Here is a 22,765-nt window from a genome sequence, read left to right on the forward strand (position 1 = left end):
ACCAACATAGGGGTCAGTTTGTCCTGACCAGCTTGTCCCCATCTGCTCTGCATAAAACAAAAGATAATACAAGTCACACTTTAAGCCTTATTGGGCCTGATCATTGAAGTGTAGCTTCAGTATCTACACACAGTGATTAAGGGGACCATGTTTCAAAATAACCTATCCTCTTGAGTAGACTTATCAGAGAATACGGATTGTAATGTAAATGCTCGTCAGGTGTGTCATTTTTCATAATGTCTGCAGATTTTGTAATTTCAGTAGCAAGACCAACAGCAACTGTGATAAAGGGACTATAATACACTCTGTGAGATAGAATTTAGACAAACAGGTATATGTCACGATGCTGCAAAGACTAGCTGTGGATTTCTCGACTGAGATACATTTTTAATATAAACAAAGATTCACACACAGTTAGGAAATGGGTGGGAGCAACCAATGTTTTCCTCCTAGCTTAAAAAGCTAAATGAGTCATCTGCAGAGACAGAAAACATCAGATAAAAAAAGATGATCGGCAACCTTTCGAACTATAAAAATAATTCACAAGCCTCAAGTTATCAATTTTTATTGTGATCGAAGAAATGGGTCTCTTTGTCTCTCCAGAGTGCTCCTACATGGTAGGTAACAGCCCTCTAGAGAGATGAGTAAGTACATTTTACCACTTGGTCCCCCATGCATCCAGCTACAGTAATGTTCATCCTTGGTTCTCCTATGGATAAACATTAACAAACCTTGGGCCCTTGTATGAATGACAGGTAAACTGGGGAATGGGCTGAGAAGTCCCTCAATCATTCTGTAGAATTGATGGCTCATCACAATGGCAACTCTTGCTATGTGCGAGTATTGTATCACTGGGAAGAAGGAGGCATGCCATAAAAATTGTAAGTGCAGTTCCTCCTCCAAATTGAGTCATGCATGTCGGAGTGTTGTGCTCCACAACTCATGCTATGAGCAACCGAATCAGCTTGTCAGCATGTTAGTCATGACTTAAGACAGCATGCCTCTCCACAGTTGTTTTTGTTGAAGATATTGTTTGCTGTTGTGTTAACCGTCCACTTACGTAAGCAGTACCTGGTCATGTCTGACTAATGTCTGCAGAGTGTAGTATATTTAGTTCTAGTATAACATCACTCCCCAAATATCACTGTATTTCTCTTACTTATTGTGTACAACTGATGAGGAAGAAGCAAAACTTTCCCCCCCCTTCAAGGTTGCTGACACCAGAAAGGCTTAGCCAAAATTCTGAGGAAAGATGTAAACAGTTATGTCTGCAGGAGTCCCGAATTTATCAATGGTTGGCCTTCTGATTTTAGATGAAGAAGAGGTGGGCTTGTTACATGTGCATTTGCTTTTTACAAAATGCTGTTCTGAATCAGAATTTAAAAAGCCTGTTTGTCAGGTGGTATAATGCAAAAATGTTTTTCCCACTGGATAACTTTTGTTCTTTCACATGAAGGTCTGTCGTGACCTTGTCAAATGCCCCTTTGAACACACTGGTGAAGCAAGACTCATCCATAGAATTGTCTTACAAGGGATACCTCTCTAAAAGAGCACAAAAGTCTGTGATATTAGGTCACTCTGTATTTGTTTCGATCAGCGTTGATCAATTACTTGCCATTTAGACGCATTTTAAATAATGCTCTTGGGTTGGGATTAATCCAGCATGGGTGCTCCACTAAGGATATCTCCCTGAATAAATGTGTCACGAGTGCATAATTTAGAGTGCGTGGGTTATACTATGGATGTATTCCCTAATCGGTGGTAAGGGCCTAACCAATGTGAATGTCGAGCGTCATGGTCTTCATCTCCACTGTGGTTTGCAACAGAGGATAAATCTTACATCACTCCTCCAAATCCATGTTGGCTATCTTTCCCCTGATGTAAGTTTGGTTCTGATTAACCTCTCGCTGGAGGAAAGTCTTGCTTTCGTCTAATGACTGTATGTGGCAAGCATGAATGACTCCACTGCAGTGTTTCTAACAGCTGCTCTAGTCTAGGTAGTACAGATCCTAGTGAAGGAATAGGGTCTAATCCTGCTGAGGGGTGATCAGTGGTCCTGGGGTTTGAATAATAATTAACAGGTTTTTCTGTAAGATCCTAAGTGTTGAAGCAATCCTCTTATGGTGAGGTCTTATACCTTCTGCCTGGTTTCGGTCTTTCCCTCTCCCCAGTCTTTCGCTTCTCATAGTGCTTCACCCAAGGAAGTAGTTAAACCCCACCACCTCCACTACCTTGCTAGCTGTTTTGTACGGTGCATCCGCAGTGAGTAGGAGGCGTATGTCAGGATCTTACGCATGTGTTTCATCGGGTGTAACTCTCCTCGCTCAACTTTTAGAAGACTTTCTGTTCTTTAAAAATCTAGCACATTGATCATAAATAAATGAAAGTCCTAAAACTAGTTGACTTATTAGCTTGGGGCCTAGGTTGTGCCAACAATTGGCCTGGACACTGACCCTAAACCATCAAAATCAGTGGCAAAATAAGACCATGATGAAGGTGAAATGAAGTGCATTCAGACTTTGTTTGAATCCACCTGTACAGTCCTTAATTGTCAGAGGATCAGTCTGAATAAATAACCAACAACCTTACTCATTACCCTGCTTTCCAGCAACCCTACCCATACACCATTTCTCCCCAGGCGTATTAATGCCCACATTATTGATAATTTACAGAACTGACATTTTTACCTGGAATACATTTTGCATTGTGTCCTTTAGAGTATTCACTCTACATGGGCACCAATGCACCTCACCTTTATGAAACCACTCGCCCAGTCATGATACATGGAGAACATGCTTTAGTCTTATAAATATCATCGAAATATATCTCAGTTCAGAATTATTTAACAGACTCACTATATAGCTTAGATGATACAAGCATACGAGTCAGTCTTAGCACTGGTGTCTGATGCCAAACAGAATTACTCACAGTTATTACAAATCGTATCTTTACATATTTTGAAAACAACTAAGGTGCCTTTGTAGGAGGCCTTACAGTGCTCATATCGGTTTCTCAGTGGTAAGTTACCATGTTAAAAAAAAGGCATTTATTTCTTACCGTCCACTACAAGAATGACTCGCTCACTCATTCATAAGGAGCAAAAAAAGCACCAGACAATTTTCTTTTTTATGGTGACAGGAGAGGGTGTTACACGTTTAATGACTTTATGCATTGAACAGGAAAGTATCCATTCGCAAGACGTGGAAAACCGCTACCACTTAAGGCCGAATAAGTTTCTGGTAAAGTCTCCCTATCAGTTTATCTACAGATGGACGTATACTCCGATTCTTGCTCTGTAGGAAGCAAGTTGGGTGCAGGACATGTTCAACCATTCCCAATTCTATTATGATATATTTCCCCGAAAGCAGAAAAGGCGATGTCCGAAGTCAAGCTGTAGTATTTCAGAGTTGGTACCACCCCCAATGGAGACGTCCACACAGCCTAGGTTACCAAACGAGTAACAGTACTCACTATGACCAATCCGAACACCAACATCTTAAGGAAGCCACTGACATTCAGCAGACGCAGAATGTTCTGTTTTTATGGTCAGTGGCTCTAAAATACATCTACTGAAGATATTCCCACAGATAAGAGCTCAGTACTCTTGCACGATTATCCCACAGAAGCAATGAATCCCTGCACTTAGACAAAACAGGGACAGATGCACTCGCTGTCTAATAAACCAATACAGTGGATTTGTCAGACGGGAATGGCACTCTGTTGCCAGAAGGTAGAGGTTCGAAATTAAGAAACAGAAATATGTCAGAGACTAAGCAGCCTGGAGTAGGCAGTTTAAAGAAGATTAAACAGTAAGGCATAAGCATGGGGGCAAGTTCACTCTCATAATGAACTTTTAAAATTCAGACATTTCCCAGAATGTTTAGCAACTGATGCAGAAAACCAGCTTGTCCCAATTTAACTAGTAAAATAATCTGCACTGCTATTGGAGCTGCTGTAGCACAATGCTTGTTGAAGCTATATGTTAAAAGAGTAACCCCTTCGTCCTCACCAGAACATTTGCTGCTCCTTGGAAGTAGGTCTTCAAGCGAATGACAAAGAAATTTACATACAACTTGGATTAAACATTGTAGCAGCAAAGGCGAAAATACATCATATGTCGAAAAAGGGAGGATGCACCACTCAAAATTTATCTTTTGATTACAGGTCACTTACTGTCAGGTTTGCTTTGTTTAATGATATCAAATAAGACAACACAACTATGTTACTACCTAGCTAAATGTGGGCCAAGTAAATGAATTTTCTACTGCTAGCTCAATATCTGCTTCTGCCTCTGGACAATTTATTCTAGCTCCAGCCCTCAAACATTACTCTTAAGAGTGATTGAATGAATAATCATGGCCCGAGTCAAACCAATAGGTACATCATTATAACAGATATTTCACACAAGCAGGAGGTGAGGCGACCAGAGGATCAGAGATCAACCTTGTCCTTTATTCAACACTATAATGAGGACCTTAGACCTACAACAATAAGTGTGTTCACAACTGAGTTCTGAATAACGTTCCATATTAACTGGACTCTCAGCAAAGTGAGTAGTAAATCCCCCCCATCTGCTTGTCTTAAGTGGTCAGAATTTTGGTCCCCCATGTAAGTCTTAGGCATAGCTATATGTAATCTTTAAAAGCATTCAAATTGAATACACTTTACTTTTTATGTTTACTTGCTGAGATTTAACATGTTATGTACTACTTGGCAGATTCACCAACATGAAGACATGAGAATAAATTACTATGTTTTTCGAAATATTTCCCTATAGTGTCCTGTTACAAACTTGACATGATCCCAGATCTGCTGGTATGAGTGTCATTGAAATTTCTTACCCACATCCCACACACAATATATGATTTCAAATATTTGGTAAGATAAGGGGACTGGGAATTGTTGCCATTCTCTCTATGCTTTGCTATTGTAATAAATAAATAAAAAGGTCTTGTTACCTAATGTAGGCAGCATGGTAATGACTGTTGCTTTAGTAGTGAATGGCCAATTAAGTCCAATACAGCAGGGATACCAACGTGGAAGACGATGGGATTACAGAGACAGAATTACGACCAACATTACTATATGGTGATTTTAAATCAGCTGGCTTTCCCAAATGGCATTTGACAGATATTTTTAAAACATGCATCATTGCCCTCTAATGCAAATTAAAAAAAAAAAAACATACATGTTTTCATGAACCGATTTCATAGCTTTTGCAGCATAGCCCATGTTCTTTAACACTTCTGTGTTGGTGTGGGAGTTCTCCAGTGCCTCCCTCTGGAACTCAATAGTGGAAAGTGTTCCATCGATTTGTACCAACTGCTTCTCGAAGCGCTTCTTTCTCTTCAGAGCCTGTAGAGCAGCTGCGGAAAAGCACAAGCAGTCATGTTAGCTGGTCGGTCACATGGCTTTAGTGGCAAAAAGGCAAACGCTTGGAAAAATTTCTTACTGCTAAATAAATGCTTGAGCAGTATTGGGAAATGCTTTCAGGACTGTCAAATATTTCCACTAAATAGAATACATTTGGTGAATGGGGTAATTTACTTTTTTTAGGATAAGGTAGAATACATTGAGCTTTGTACACCTAGGGAAACCCCTGGACTCTGTGCATGGTAGAAACTGCTGTGAAATCCATGGGTGATCCCAGAAAGCTATAGATTTCTAAAAAATAGACGAAATTCAACAAGGTGTCATTTATGTAGATCCCTCCAGGTTTTTCTGAATAAACTAACCATTGAAATAAAACTATATTGAAAAGGAGTAGGAAAAAACGTCCATGTGTGACAACGCTTTCATTTGTAACTTCTTGTCACAATCGCGGATTTACAAAAGCAAGATACCACTATGTCCGCTAGACCCTATTGCTTGTGGGGAAATATAGGGTTTGTTGGTTTTCCAAGAACTTGAGGTACTCAGAGCCAACAACTGAGGTGCACCTTACAATGGTTTATCAATGTGTACCAGGTATAGAGCAATTAATATGATAAAATATAAAGAGTGAAGAATGGATATCAAGTAATCCTATGTATTTCTGAAATGGACACTAGATACGGAGTTTAGGACCAGTGGTTATTTGCATATTTCTGAACATATGTGTATACATACTAGCATGTGGTTCAGAAGGCCATCTCAAAGTTTATTCTCTCTTACACACTGGCTTACCTTTGGAAGGCACAAATGCAGAGAAATACAATTCATAATAACAAACATTCTACTATTCTGTATTACTTTAAGTCACCTGATAAAAATGGTACCTCACTTGTGTGGGTAGGTTAGTGGGCGTAACAGGAATGGACTCAAAACGCAACTTAGACATCACATTTTTCCACTGAAAATTGACCCTTTTTTGCAATGAGGGAAACTCTGGATTTAGGGCCCTAACTCAGCTAGTATTTATGGAAACCTAACAAACCTCTACATTTCTAAAAACTAGATTCCTAGGGGAATCCAGGGTATTTGTATTTATAAAGCGCAACATTCATCCTGACGGATATCACGGCGCTGTTTAGCGGAACATGCGATAGGTTGTGTTGGGGGTCATCAACTACTAGTACTTATGATATCGGGAAGAGGTGCGTTTTTAACTGTTTCCTGAATGAATCATAGTTTTCGGAGAGGCGCAAGTGCAGAGGGAGTTCATTCCAGTATTTAGCTGCTAGGTGTGAGAATGACCTACCGCCAGCTCTGACTTTCTTTATGCGTTTGGGTCTAGCTAATGCTTGGTGTCTTGATCTAAGGCATCTTGTAGGAATGTAGAATTCAATTTTGTTCTGAAGGATTTTAGGTCCGACGTTGTGCAGTGCTTTGTGCGCATGACTCAACAGTTTGAACCTTGCTCTTTGGCACATGGGGAGCCAGTGGAGTTCTTTCAAGCATACGGACGCAGAGCTAAATCTACCTTTATTGCAGACAAGCCTAGCAGCTGCGTTTTGCAGCACCTGTAAGTGTGAGAAGAGGTAGTCTGCCATGCCTACGTACAGGGCGTTGCCGTAGTCCAATCTGCTAGTCAGTGGCGTAGCTGGGGGGGGCGAGGGGGGCAGACCACCCCAGGCGGCACTGTTTTGGAGGCGGCGGCTGCGTGGCACTGGCGGCCCGTTGCGGCGGCCTTTATAATTTATTTGGGGACACTCACTGTCTAACACTTTGTCAGTCAGTGTCCCCAGTCCCCAAATAAATTATAAAGGCCGCCACAACGGGCCGCCAGTGCCTCGCGGCCCTGTTCGAAGTGCAAAGCAAGCTCACGTGACCTGCTTGCAACTACTGCCTGCACAAGCGCACGCACGCTGCACGCACCGCATAGTGGTGGTGCGCGCGAGCGAGTCGCGACCGGGTCACCAGTCTCTTCTGGGCAATCCCAACCTCCCGCGCACAGACACGGTCACGGGCTAAGGCGGGGACGAGTGAGTCACAGGTCCGGTTCCGCAGTCATGCTGAGCTCAGCTGCCGCCCGCGGTGCACATCGAGCGGGCGGCATTTATCAAAGTTTTGTGCTGCACGTTTAGGCGGTGCCATAATTCTGCTCATGGGAGCCAGCTTCGAGGTACTCGACCCTGTCCCGGTGGGGATTTTTTATTTTATTGCATCTTTTATATAGCGCGAACTCGACCCGAAGGTATTAGATAGGGTGGGTGGCCATATCTTGAGAACCAAAAACCGGGACATTTGGGGAAAATAGAAGGACTACCATTTTTCATCCACGGATTGGCGCAGAATGACAGCTGTCATCAACATACAATCACGGAAGATGCATTAAGAAAGTAAATACAATGTAATTTCTACAATCCAAATCATACCTATTAATTAAATTGCTTTCTTATAACAGTATCTAACTAGCAAAGCTTTAGAACACCCCCAAAAAAGTGACTCTCACTGTTTCAGTCAACCCCTTCTAAAAACCGGGACATGAGACAAAATTGCCGAATTCTGCCCGGACAGCTGGTGAAAAACGGGGACTGTCTGGGCAAATCCAGGACGTCTGATCACCCTAGTATTAGAGCGCTTTACATAGCACCGTATTTACATTACATATTCAGGCACGGGGAGATTAAGTGATTTGCCCAGAATCACAGGATGTGGACGCGACCTCGAGCCTCGGTTTCCTGCACCAAAGTCGGCAGCGCAGCCGACGGACCACATCTCCTCCCCTAAATGGATTGATTCACACCACCAACGCACGCCATCCAGGACAGGCGGGCCCAGGCAATGCCGGCCCGGCCGCAGCTAAATTAAGTTGGTCAACAGCCTGCTAAGTGCTGGGCAAGGCCGCTGAGAGCGGCTCAAAGTAGCATGATGAGATCCCGCCTGGCGACTCGACCCATGACCTCAGGCCTACCTATGGCTTACTCGAGTGAGGCAGGCCTTCTGAGTCGCCGGCGAACCTGTGCAGAAGTATAGGAGCTGTCTAAGCTTCTCATGTCGGCACCTGCGCGTGGGATCCTATGCACAGCTGCCACAAGAAGTCATTCATCTTCAGGAGTCAGTAGGAGTGCAGGTTTGTTTTAAAGCAAACACTTCTGTGCAGTGCCATATGTATTTTTTAGACTACTTTTACAGCCTGCTGCATAACACGCACTGGTGCAAGTACTCTTAGATAGTGCGGGTTTTTTAATGCTCACTCTCTCAAAAAGTATATATTTGAAATAAAACTGCCTACAGCCGAATTGTGACCCCTAGGCTATGTGTACTTTAATCAAACTTTTCTCCCGAGGCTTCCATGCACCCCCATGCTTAATTGTCTCAATGTTAATTGCTTAGACTAGCAATGCAACGTAGCTTCAGATTGTTAATAAATAACGGGCGGTGACGCACACCCTGCTGTTATCAACAAATTGATTTTTATCAAATTGCTCAGTGTGTCCTTTTGAGATAAATTACAGTCTGCACAGGGGTTGTGACCTCTAAGCTACGCGAAAAAAGTGTCACTCATAGCTGTTGAAATGTCACTCATAATTACGCTGACATTATAAAAATGTCACACTTAGCAATCTGAAACCTTGGCAGCTATGCTTCCTTTATCTCCGGCCTGCTGCTGTTAGCTGTACTTCCGGTGACAGCTGCGCCCCTCCACGTGCACAAACCATGAGCTGAACATTGCAGGCATTGCCCTGTAGAAACATAGACATGGCCGCCGGTTGTACAGTGGGGTGTCGGAGAGCATTCCATAAAGTATAGAACCCTGCGAATGCTGGTAATTTCTACGTTTTTATTTCTTTATTTGAAAATTTATACCACACGCAGACGATGTTAAAGTACTCTACAGTTTTTTATTTTTACTAAAAAATGTGAGAAATGATTCCAAATAATAAACATACATATTTACAAAGAAATGTTCAGGATGACGGCAGAGCATTTTGCAATTTGTAGATACATATTTTAAGAAATGCATCCAAGTCATAGAAATCCATGTTAGCAAAGACGTGTTGTCTTATAGTGAATGTTAAGTAGTCAGCTTGTTCTTCACACTACAATATTTGATTTAAGAATGACACTGCATATGTGGCGGTGCAGGTGCTGGAGAGGGCTGCAATTAAATGTCACAAACGTAAGTGTTAGTGTTAGGTGTTATGAGGCATGAATATGGAGTTTTATTGGATAAATAAAAAATCCATATTCTGGGTGCTGTTATTGAGATGGAGTAAGGGCCTACTTTGGAGTTTGGCCGATGGGATGCTCAGACACATTATTGCAGGTGCATTGTAGCCTATAGCCTTTGTATACAGAGCACAGGATATGTGCCACTGTGTGGCAGAGTATTCCATTCGCATCAGTGCTTCTTTGTTTCTGGGGTTTCTGTTTTGCCCAGTGACGTGTAGTTCCTGATGCTAGGTAAGTTGGTGAAGGGCTTTGAAGGTTATGCACACTGTCCTGAGTATGCAGTGTTTCTCTACTGGGAGCGAGCTCAGACATTCTCTAACTGATGAGCTGTGGTCTGCCCTTTACCATGTTTGCAGTAAACCTTGCTGCTGAGATTAATAATAATGTTGGGGAAGCCAGGTTCGATAGGGCAGTTTCACATACCTACCTGGTGACATCTAGAGAATGGACTAAAGTTTGCAGTTCTTGTTTTTTAACATAAGGCTCCACAGCATGCACAAATCTTGCAGTGAAACAAGATCTGCTATTCTCGAGTTAGGGCACGAGATAGGGGTTGCCTTAAAGCTGGTGTTAGTGTTTGAGTTGGAGTGACAGTCAATATTAGTGTTAGAAAGAATTAGGTTACAACTAGTATGAGGGTGATGGTTAGATGAATGGGATAGGGGTGGAACGAGGACTGGAATTATTAGCATCGCTTGGATTAACAATAGGTTTAGAGATACATGTATGATTATGCTTAGATTGCGGGTTAGTTTTAAGGTTTGGATGAACATAAGTGTTTCGATTGGGTCATACCGCAGGTTTGTGGTTAGGGTTTGTGTTCTAGGTTTAGAGTTACAGTTAAAGTAATTGAGCCAACAATTGTGCAAGGAGGAATCCAGACTGCTTAACACCCAGCCTTAGCACAGAGGCCAGCAATTTCAAATAAACATAGAATTGTCAGAGACTGTATCAAGCTCTGAAAACTATAAAGGGCCTACCACAGCAGGCTTCTTTTTTTGGTCACTCTGGTGAGACACTAAAAACACACACAACATGCGCCCTTCTTTAAAAATGCAAATGAGTAAAATATCTGGTTACCACATTATCAGGCCAATACCTGCCTTAATAATGTCCAGAGGGCTTGTGACACATTCATATGGGAGGGGGACTAGAATTTCGTTGAGTCTGAGAAGGTAATAACCAAGAGAAACAGGATTGGGAACACCCAGTGGTGCTCGAACAATTTTCAGAGTGGCGTCGCTGCCATCAGTGCTTCATCACTGAACTCACAATGTTGAACATACATCATTAAAGCATGGTGTGTTCGCGCAGTGTCATTTATAGACAGCACAATCTCCATTGAAGTGGTCACTTAACTTGCAAAGACATACAATTTGACAGATAAAACTAATGTAGCGCACAAACGATGTGTGGAAATCTGGTGTCATTCAATTAAACAAACAGGATTTGCATAGCGCTACTTATCACCTGTGAGGGTATCTAGGCGCTGGAGGGTGGGGGCGGTGCTGCTGATTAGGGACGTTAATCGAATAACCATGTTTTTAGGCCCTTCCTGAAATCCTGCAGGGTGGCAGTCTGTGTGTTCTCCTTTGTACTGCCGGTCACCGGTGTATTTAACTGTGTAGCCTTGGACGGTGTCATGTATGTGCATGTAACTTGCATGATCGAGGTAACTATTAGCGGCGATACTATGTGTCTCTCGGTCCTTTTTCCCCAGCAACCCTCATCCCCCTCTCCAGGGGCGGCAATCTGAGGGATAGCCCCGAGCGCCACAAGCTCTAGCTACACCTCTGCTGCTAGGGAGTAATGCTTGTGTGACCGTCCTTCTACATTCAAGGGGGATCCATGGGAACAGCCTTCTTAAGAGTTTTAAGATGGCATAACCTCTTCCACACAGAGCCCGCACATGGTCCTGAATGGACAGAGTGTTATCAATGGTTATGCCTAGGTTTTTCGCGCACTGTTTGGGTGCTGGGGCATCACCCAGGGATGGTGGCCACCAGGTTGGATCCCAGATTAGATGTGCTCCACCAAAGAGCAGTATCTCGGATTTCCCTGCGTGTAGCTTAAGGCAATGTGTAGTCATCCATATTGCCATCTCCGAGAGGCAGTTGTTTAGCTTGACCCTGGTATCCTCATGTCTGTCTTCTATGGTAATCATCAACTGTGTATCATCTGCATAGGAGCAGATACTGAGTCCCCATTTCCTGCTTATCGATGCCAAGGATGAAACATAGGCATTGAAAAGTGTCGGACTCAGAGAGGCTCCCTGGGGGACACCACAGCCGATGGGTTTTTTTCTCGAGAAGAATTGACCCATTTCTACCATCTGGGTTCTGTTCTTCAGGAAAGAGTTAAGCCACTGGAGAGCTTTGGCATGGATACCCTTTTCATGGAGAATTTTCAGCAGGAGGTCGTGTGATACCGTGTCGAACGCTGCCGACAGGTCCAGTAGGATCAAGGCAACAGCTTTACCTTGATCCGTCGATGATCTTATGTCGTTGAGAACCGCCAAAAGGGTGGCCTCTGTGCTGTTGGTGGCTCTGAAGCCAGTTTGGGAACAGTCCAGCAGTTCGTTGGTCTCCAGGTAATTGGCCAGCTGTCTGTTTACCAATTTCTCCAAAACCTTGGAAAGGTATGGGAGCTGGGAGATGGGCCGATAGTTTTCAGGGTTATGAACGTTTGTTCCAGCTTTCTTCAGCAGGGGGGTCACTATAGCCTGTTTCCATATTTCTGGAAATACAGATGTGTCCAGTGATCTATTAAGGAGATGAGTGACATAGGGGCATATTGTAGGAGTGATCTGAGAAAATATGTAGTGGGGGCATGGATCTAAGGGGGATCCTGATTTTATTTCCAACATACCTTTTTTCACCTCTAGTTCTGTAAGAGGTGCAAATTTGCCCATATGCGTCGCGCTAGCTGGATGTGGCGGTATATGTTCCCAGTGGGTTTGGGATAAAGAAGAGTCATTGGGGAATGATGAATAGATTGTGCTGATCTTATTAGAGAAAAATTCACTAATCTCTTCACAATTTTCCTCAGAGGGAGACAGGGTTTGAGATAGGCTGGCTGGTTTGCAAAGCTCCCTCACAACTCTGAAAAGTTCCTTGGCTGAGTTGCAGTTTTCTTTTATCCGGGTGGAGAAGTAGGTCTTTATTGCTGTTTCAATGGAGTTATTGTAAATCCTTAACTCAGACCTATAACTTATTCTGTCTGTTTCCAGTTTGTTTTGACATTCTCCAGGAGTGTTCTAATGATTTACACTTCCTTTTCAGTGTTTTAAGATCCTGTGTACCATTTTTCGGATGGAGACTTGTTTCTGGGCTTGGGTGAAAATTTGGGTGGAAAAGTATCTAGAGTTTTGATAATTTCGGCTTCGAGTTGGGTAGCTTTTGTGTTGGCTAGGAGATAGTCTCGGGTGGCTAGGTTATCAGGGGAGAAGTGGGCTTGGAACCGCTCCTGGGTGACCAGTTTCCAAGCTCTATTTGCCACTCGTGCGGTTTTAGGGGATTTGGTGGCAGTCCCCGGTAGGTTAAAGGTGAAGGATACAAGCGAGTGATCTGTCCAGGATACAGGGATAATCTCCTGGATCCTTGTTGACTCGATGTTAGAAAATAGCAGATCTAAAGTGTGCCCAGCACTATGTGTGGGGCCTGAAATCCATTGCTTAAGCTTGAGAATCTGCATATCTTTTTCCAGATGCCTAGCTGTGGTGCTGTGTACTTCCTCGAAATGCACGTTAAAGTCTCCTATGATTAAGTAGTGTTTATATTTCAGGCATAGGGGAAGAAGTGGAGTAAGAATTTTGGCGCTCAGATCAGTTTGATGGCCTGGAGGATTGTAGATTACTGCTCCCCCAAGCAGTATGTGGATACATGAAACGGTAATACTGCAAGCTCTCCTGTAAGCACCATTTCGGAGTGGAGACAGGTGAGGTGGTCTTTAAATATAATGGCCAGCCCACCTCCCTTCCGTCCCTGCCTATCTTGCTTGAAAATTTTGAATTTCGGGGGCAGGGCATTGGCAATATCCGGGAGATTATTATCCCCCAGCCAGGTATCAGTTACAAAAACCAGATCGGGGTTTCTCTCATTTAGGGTATCCCAAATGTCGATGGTATGTTTAGGTATTGACCTGGCATTGAAGTATAGGCATCTAATGGTGTACCGGTTGTCTGTCTCTGTATGGGGATGGCATGGGGACGTTAGGCTCTGCCATTTACAGCCATAACAGGAAAATGGTCCTTCGGTGTTTCCTGGACAGGTTTTTAAACATGGCATTTTGTTACAGTTTGTTAGGGTGGGTGACCGCGCTAGCAGGGATTACCTCGAATACTGTTTTGTTGGTCTGGTGTTTGCCTCCGTGGGGTTGTAAGGGCAGGGGTCGTGGCCCCTGGTCCCAATCGGGCACGGACGGGCGCAGACGGGCTTGCCTTAGGCGCGCCAGCGGCGTGCCCGCTGCGCGCGAACGCTGACACAGCGGCCCTAAGTAGGCACAGGCACGGGAGCTTGCCTCCACCCCCTCCGGACCGGAAGTGTCTCCCTACGATCACTGTTGCTGCCTGCCCCGCCCTCCACACAATCGGCACTCAGCCGTGATGTACCGGGGCGGGGGGGACCAGGTGCAGCTTTACAAGTGCTGGGTAAGTCTGATTTCGCAATGAAGTATTAAAAGTGATTTTAAAATAGCAATGAAGTATTAAAAGTGAATTTAAAATAGTGCGAGTTAAAACAAATTTACAACACGTTAAATACGTTGACCACACAATTCTGTGCAGGTTTAGGAATTCACTGTTACCACAGTTAGGGTAGCATGAATTGTGTGGATCCCACAATGTTTTCCTATCCAGAAGCCTTTGCAAACGTCAAACTTTGACTAAAAACACACTTTTTTCTCACATTTCTGTGAGAAAAACTTCTGGAATCTGTGGGGAGCCACAAATGTCCTACCACACAGCGTTTCCCCAAGTTTTCTGATAAAAATGGCACCTCACTTGTGTGGGTAGGGCTAGTGCCCGCAACAGGAAAGGCTCCAAAACACAACAAGGGCACATCAAACTTTTCCACTGAAAAGTGACCCTTTTTTGCAATGTTGGTAGCTGTTAATGTTAGGTCCTACCTCAGCTGGCACCTAGGGAAATCTAGTAAACCTTCACATTTTGAAGGTTTAGGGTGACTCGTGATGCTTTTGCCAGGTTTTCTTACCTAGAAGCTCTTGCAAATCTCAAAATTAGGTTTGAAAAAAAAAAGTCCTCACTTTTCTGTGATGGACTGTTCTGGAATCTGTGGCGACACAAATGCCCAACTACCTAGCATTCCCCCAAGTGTTCCGATAAAAACTAACTCATTTGTGTGGGTACGCCTAGTGCCTGCGACAGAAAAGCACCCAAACCACAATGTGGAGACATCAACAGGGAACCCTACCAAAGCCAGACATTTCTGCAAACTAGACAACCAGGAAAGTCCAGGGTAGTGTGCCTTGCATGGGTTTCACAAAGTTTTCTCATCCCGGAAAGTCCGGCAAACCTCAAACTTTGCCTAAAATACCACAATTTGAGCATTTCTGTGACGTCAACTTCCAGAATCCTCAATAATACACAACCTTACCACACTGTGTTCCAATAAAAATACTACTACACTTGTGTGGCTTGGCCTAGTGTACGCAACAGGCATGCATCAAACCAAGGTCAAAGGGAGTCCCACAAGCAACTCTCATTGACCCTGGTTTGAAGTGTCAGTTGGGGGCACTACACCCAGCCACACAAGTGGGATAGCATTTTTATCAGAACAAGTGGGGGGGAACGCTGGGTTGTAAGACTTTTGTAAATCCCAGTGACTTCTGGAATTTCATGTCACAGAAATGCAAGAAAAAAGTGTAATTTTAGTGAAAGTTTGAGATTTGCATGGCATTATCGATAATAAAATGTTGTGAAATGCATGCAAGGCGCACCACCCGGACTCCCCCGGATGTCTAGTTTTCAGAAATGTCTGGATCTGGTAGCTAAATTCCTCCGTTCTAGTTAGTTCTACTAACTATAACTCGCGCGCCCGCAATCCACTGCTGATGACGTCACATATTACATCTACTAGATGATGTCATTTGAGATATCATCAGTGATGTCACTGACCATGTCATGAATGATTTAATATGTGACATCAGCAGTGGATTGCAGGCGCGCGAGTTATAGTTAGTAGAACTAACTATAACGGAGGAATTTCAATGGTTTTGTACGAGTGAAATGTCCAGCTAACTATAACTTGTCTGAAACCTATGGTTTTTCAGTGAATTTCGAAGATTTTTTTTAAATGATAATGTTTAAATGTAATAATAGTTTTTTACATTGATTTTCTAGTTTTTTAACTGTTTATTTTTACATATTTTATTTTTTAAATTACAATATATATTTTTAATATAAATGGAAATAAAAATGTTTTTAAAATATTGAAAATGAAATAGTTTTTTGTTGTTGAATGTATAAGTGCAGAACTAGAAGTGTGTTGGTTAGTTAGGGGACTGCTTGCAGAGTGGATAGGCGTTTGAAGCAGTCCATGTGCTAAGGCCTGGCTCAGTGCAGGAGTACCTGGGTAGTGACTGAATGATTAGAGTATTGCAAGGAGAGTGCCTGGGTGAATTTATGTGTGTTTGGGTTTTCGCACAGTGAATGGATTAGTACATGGTGCTGAATGGGTCACTGGAGGAGTGCAAGGTGAGTGACAGGGTGTTTGCTGGAGTGTATAGATACTGACTGGGGAATTGAAGGTGTGAAAGACAAGTGTGTAGGTGGTTAGAGGACTGCATGCCTAGTGGATAGGCGTTTGAAGCAGTCCATGTGCTAAGGCTTGGTTCAGTGCATGAGTACTTGAGTAGTGACTGAATTATTAGACTACTGCAAGGAGAGTAACTGGGTGAATTTATAAGTGTTTGGGTTTTGGTGCAGTTTTTACAATTTTTTTCAGATGGTTACTAGTGGTAACTGACTGACTAACCAGTCCTAGAGCCAGTGCTATGCTAAAAGACACTTCGAATACAGTTGAAACACTTACATACACTAGGAACACTATGCGTTGGGGTACGCCTGTGATCAGAATGACCTCCTCTGTAAGCCCCTAGTACATAATAGGGCAGGGGGATTAAAACTACCTCTTAAAACGCACCACAGGGCACGTTTGCACACTGGTGAAGGGAGGGGGGCAACTGAGCTGACGTGTGCAAACACGCCCTGTGGCCATTTTAATTTGGGGGATAAAGTCCCCTTGAATCCTGAGGGTCCAAATAGCCCACTAGGTACCTCCAGTAAGTGCCACAGAGCTGCGTTGCAGAGAGGTGTAACAAGCTTTTACAATGCAATGGTCTCGGCATTGTTAAAGTTAGAGCTATTGGCATTGCTCATGACATTATTTTTGTTTATGTTTTTAAAACATTTAAAGAAACGGCATTGTTATTTACAATGTCAATAGCTTAATCTCTCTCAAATACGAGACCTATTTTTGTGCAGGTTTCCTTCCTGCACAAAAATAATCATCCCCTCAACGCAGGCACCCTTGCACCATGGTACAAAGGTACCTGTGTTGGCACACGGCAGCCCATCATGCGCCAGTGCGGGGGAAAAGGACAGGAATGCGTCGTATCTGATAGATATAGTGCATTCCTGCCCTTTTCGTTTGCCATAGGGCAGAGCAGCAAAAGCAGATAACAGCAAAGCACATTGGTAAGACCTCACGTTGCTGAGTCTGGCCATCAGGGAAGCAAGCACGCGTTGTGTGGTCATTCTCCGCTTGCGATATTGTCCATCAACCTCTATGCGATACTGACGGCATAGAAAGAGATGTCAGACTAATTGAGAGAATGTTACAATTCAAAAAAATGGGTGCAAGTACGGCCTTAACCATAAAAATGCTCCAATCCAAGATGGCCGCTATCAGTATTCTAATGTGGAAGTATTCCGGTCGAATTAGCAGAAATGTTTATTTTGGGCAAAATTTGACCTGCTATAAACAACTGGATGCGACTCAATTCAAATTACGCACTAGGCAAGAGCAATATGCTGTCTAAAAGAAAAAGAAACAACATCCTGGAAAAAGCAAACACTCATAGGGAATGAAAGATTAAATAAAGCATGTAAAATGTAAGCAGAAACAACATGGTGAACTGAACGCCTTTACAGTCATAATGCAGAAATCAACGAGTATTTTTGCCTGAAAACTACAGGGCCCAGAAAGGACCCATTTCAATGTCCACTGCTTATATGCTTACAAAACGTAAGCAGCCTGGTTTAAAAAGACCACATTCGTGAAAACAAAGCCGCCGTATACATTTTGTTTTCCAATCCACCCATCAACCAGGTATTGCAGTACCTCCAGGTTTGGCGCACTTCCCCACCAGGGAAAAAACAGAACTTCACTGCAAACTCAGTAAAGTGACGCTAATGTTTTTGGGGTTTGAATAAAACCAATCTGGCCACTTTAAGAACACTCCGTCTTGTTTTTTTTATTGATTTTTCAAATTATGAACCTTTTATTTCTGAGGCTGCACTTTGCAATAGAAAAATGTACAAACGGCATTTCCAGAAAAAGTTCTCTTTTTTGCATCCATTTCACAGAGGAACAAATGAACGACAGGAAGAAAGAGAGGGTGAGAACCATTTCTTGAGTCATGGTTTTCGGTAAGTGAGGAGGAGTTAGAGAGGGAATAAGAGTAAGAAAGGGTGGGGGGGCAGCTGCCAGCGGCAGAGCAGAAGCTGACACCTTCCTTGTCTCATCCGGGCAGGAAGCAAGAGACGGAGACCTTTTCCTTCTCTGCTCCCCGCCAATCCCCGAACAGCGCTTCACTGCAAAACTCAGTAAAGTGACGCTAATGTTTTTGGGGTTTGAATAAAACCAATCTGGCCACTTTAAGAACACTTTTTATTGATTTTTCATATTATGGACCCCAGGACCCCGCAGGAGCTCGCCGACTTTGTAACCACCAAAGAAAGGTATGCGACCTCCCTAAGCAGCTGCTATGCTGTGATGAAATACGGCTAAAAATGCAAAGTGAAAGCGCTTGTTCCCTTACTGGCAGCCGGGGAAGCCAGTGTAGGCAGCCTGCTCTAGTTTAGCTGCAGGCGCTGTGCAGAAAAAACAGACAGGTGCGCAGCCTATTGAAGCGTCCGCCATACTGTGATGAAGTGGGGCTGAAAATTAAAAGTGAAATGACGTTTAAACAGGGCATGCAAATATGCATTTTACAATGGTCTCTGCCTGTTTCCTTCTGCAGCAGCACTTCCAAAAGGGACCAATTTACAAAAACCTTCAACATTGTATTTTCTGTACGTGATTCAGGATTCAAATGGGGCACATACAATCTGATTTCTTTTGTTGGAACAGCAGCGACATGCAGGAGATGGTGGGGGATGCCACGGGGAGATGAGGTGATTAATGGCAAATATGAAGTGCGATGGCCAGAGCCTTGGTAAAGAAAGAAAACAAGCAACGGAGAGTGACTAAAAAGGAAACGGAAACAAAGTTTCCTGAAAAACACTTTGCCCCTCACACTCCTGTACAGCAGCTGAACATGTCTCCTCACCTTTCAGACTGCCTCCAGCCCACCAGCGCTGTGCACTCTAATTCGTTTTGTTGATTTTAATGGCGGGGCATCTGGAGCTGCCCTGGGAAGGGGCACACGAGGGAACAGAGGACTGCCCTGGTAGATAGTGCCACCCGTGAGCTGTTACAAGCTGATCTACAGCAGCCAGCCGGAGAGGACAGGGGGAGGAGACCAGAGCAGCAGCCAGACACATCGGATCGCAGCGGAACCTAGTCCTGCCGATAAACGTTCATTTAACGATACAAGTGAAGTAGCAACTTACATGGCAACCCAAAAAGCCCATACAACGCAATATACCCCCACTCCCAAGCAGTCAGTAGTATGTTTACACACAATGGTGTTTTAACAAAATACACGCAGGATCTGTGATGGTTATAGTATGTAGTTTCCGTATAAGAAATACTGTATTTAGGATCGTACAGTCTGCAGACTTCTTTAGCATCCGCAAAACATACAAGGTGGTTCCATCCAAGCACACCGCGTCCTGGCACGAGATGGACCTCCCCACAGCCCGACCAGAGTCAAACATACGGCACTTCCTGCAGAGTCACTAATCAGACCGGAAGACCTTCGCTGCATGTCCCTTCCCACTACTTCTTTTTGCATATTTATAAAGCGTGAACTAAACCCGAAGGTATTGGAGCGATTTACATAGCACCGCATTTACATTACACATTCAGGCACGGGGAGATTAAGTGATTTGCCCAGAATCACAGCATGTGGACGCGACCTCGAGGCTCGAACTCTAGTTTCCAGCACCAAAGTCGGCAGTTTAGGCCTACGGACCACATCCTCGCCACTACCCGATGAAGCGATGCCTGTACCTCCGATGACCGCCTCTCCCTCAACGAGAGCGTGATGCCCACCCCGAGTCTACCCTGCAGCCCCTGAATGTTTGGCCCTCGGTCCCGCAGAGTAACGAAAGCATCACGACCATGTCGGTGGACCCTGAAAGCCCTGGACGCGGGCCCCGTGGGCTCACCCCGCAGTCCCTCGTCCCGCGACACAATGATGCTGCCCTACACCCCGCCTACTATCCTCACCGCCAGATCCGGTACTCGCCTACTACACCCAGTCGCCCCTAGGACCCTCCGACATGGCACAACAGTTTTAAATAACGAATTTCGAACTCTGACTTAAGAAGAAGATCCTGTATTGTTTCAGTCACTTTCGTTTCTTTCTGCACAGGAAGTGCATCGAGCCGCCCTTCCGGGCTGGTGACGTCACTAGCGTGTCATTGGCAGCTGCTCCCCGTACTGTTTACGATAGGCCGCTCCTGTGAGCCGCCTGCTCCGATTGGTAGCAAGGTGGTCGACCCGGGGAAGTGACATTTTCCGGTTTCCGTTTTACTTCTGGCAGTAGTCCTCCGACATGGCACAACAGTTTTAAATAACGAATTTCGAACTCTGACTTAAGAAGAAGATCCTGTATTGTTTCAGTCACTTTCGTTTCTTTCTGCACAGGAAGTGCATCGAGCCGCCCTTCCGGGCTGGTGACGTCACTAGCGTGTCATTGGCAGCTGCTCCCCGTACTGTTTACGATAGGCCGCTCCTGTGAGCCGCCTGCTCCGATTGGTAGCAAGGTGGTCGACCCGGGGGAGTGACATTTTCCGGTTTCCGTTTTACTTCTGGCAGTAGTCCTTGTGGAACAAGGAGATCAGGTGAGGGAGCAACGCCGGGACACCACTGCCTTTCTCCGAGGCAGAGAAGAACTGCCTCGGAGAAACGCAGCCTCGGTTTCGGATTCGGGGGCGTGTTTCTTTTTCTCTCCTCTTGCCATTGGCTGGAGGAGAGAAAAACACGCCCTGCGAAAAGCAACGAAAAAACACGCCCCCCGATCCGAAAAGGACGGGGCTTCAACGGAGTGACTGGACCTCTTCTCCAGTGGCTGGCCAGCATTTAAGAGGCCAGCCAATGGAGAACAGGAGAGAAGAGGGGCGGGTGCAAGCCCCTCTTCTCAAAGTCACTCAAAGTCATTAAATCTCGGAGCGAGACTGCGCAAGCGCAGCCTTCGCAGCCGAGACCTAAAAAGGGGCACGGCCTGGGCCACCTCTCTGAAACAGCGCAATGGCGCTTACTGGAAGCACCTGGTGGGCTAGTTGGCCCCAGGGGCCCTCAGGATTGAAGGGGAATTATTTCCCCATCTTAAAGCCCGGCACAGGGCGTGTTTTCACACGTCACCTCGGGCCCCATCCCCTCCCTTCACCACTGTGTAAACACGCCTTGTGTCCATTTTAAGTTGAGAGATAAAGTCCCCTTGAATCTACTGGAAGCACCTGGTGGACTAGTTGGCCCTCAGGATTGAAGGGGAATTATTTCCCCATCTTAAAGCCCGGCACAGGGTGTGTTTGCACACGTCACCTTAGGCCCCATCCCCTCCTTTCACCACCACTAATATCCCCAAACCCCCCACGGTCCCAGCCGGCTCCCCGCCTTCTGCGGGAGCCAGCATTGCTTTCCCACATGGGGAGCAGCTAACATGCTGCTCCCCATGTGGAAAAGCAATCTGCTTTGCTTCATTGAAGCGAGAGCAGGTTACCCTGCTCTCGCTTCAATGAAGCAAAGCAGTTTGCAATGACAGGGCGGGAGCCACGAGACTCCCGCCCTGTCATTGCAAACTACAGTGTCCAAGTTCACTGAACCTAGTAAGAGTATTAAATTGTTCAGAAATGCTATCAAAAGAGAAGATGGAAAATGTTGAACCTGAACAGAATAGCTTGTTTAAAGAAACCTTTTACTTAATAACATTATATACCAATTACGGCTTTAGTAACAATGTGGCTACAGCAAAGGGTAGTCAATCTAGTAAGAATTAATCTGCAGATCTAACCAAGTGTTAAAACAAAAGGTATCTGCAAAAAGCCCAGCTCTCTCAGTGACTATGTAAGGTCACAAACATTTTACAGTACTTTCACCGTCTATTCACTTTAATGTACTTTTTTAACGTCCATTATTCATAGGTTTATTATATTTTGTGTCACATCTTAGGTTTAATTATTTTTATTAATTTAAAGGGGGGAGGTGTGCGGAATTTCTATGGCATTGGTCTCTTGACACAGAATATGGTCATGCCAATGCAACCCATCTGTATTCCACATCTGTGTCATGTTCTAGAAGGTAACCTTGTTCCACGTGTGGTGTACAATTTGTAAGTAGGCTAGCAGTAACAGACAAGGTTAAGCTTCTGATCAGAAAAACTGGGAGTCTAAGTGTATTTTTTGTCACTTTACCAAACCAAATATGACTAGAATATATGCCTTGGAATACCACGTAGAAGTGGCAGATGCGCAACCCCCTAGGAATGGGCATTAGAAAAGCCACAATAGCATATGTTGCTAGCAATGTTTACATATGGACAAAGGAGTATTATTAAACAAACATGAATACTGCTCTAAACAATACCATCAAAAAAGCCCCAGGTCTGACTCATCCGGCAGGAATAGCCCCAGTCAGGAAATTACCTTGGTCATGCACAATTGCAACACTCAGTAAACCATTTAGTGTCCTCCCCCTCGTTACAGACCGGGATTACAATCAGAAACTCATTCTATTTTATATAGTTTCAGCATGTACAATTA

At 44.3% G+C, this 22,765-nt stretch overlaps 1 protein-coding gene across 1 annotated transcript in view; it reads right to left on the reverse strand.

Moving 5' to 3' along the window:
* Positions 1–22,765, reverse strand: part of CHMP4C (charged multivesicular body protein 4C) — a 115,778-nt gene that overhangs the window by 26,682 nt on the left and 66,331 nt on the right. The window contains exon 2 of the mRNA XM_085605356.1: positions 5,189–5,366. Within this exon, the coding sequence (XP_085461482.1) occupies positions 5,189–5,366 (178 nt within the window). The remainder of the gene's footprint in view (positions 1–5,188; positions 5,367–22,765) is intronic.

This window comes from Triturus cristatus, chromosome 5_1, assembly GCF_964204655.1.
Source record: "Triturus cristatus chromosome 5_1, aTriCri1.1, whole genome shotgun sequence".
Taxonomy (NCBI): domain Eukaryota; kingdom Metazoa; phylum Chordata; class Amphibia; order Caudata; family Salamandridae; genus Triturus; species Triturus cristatus.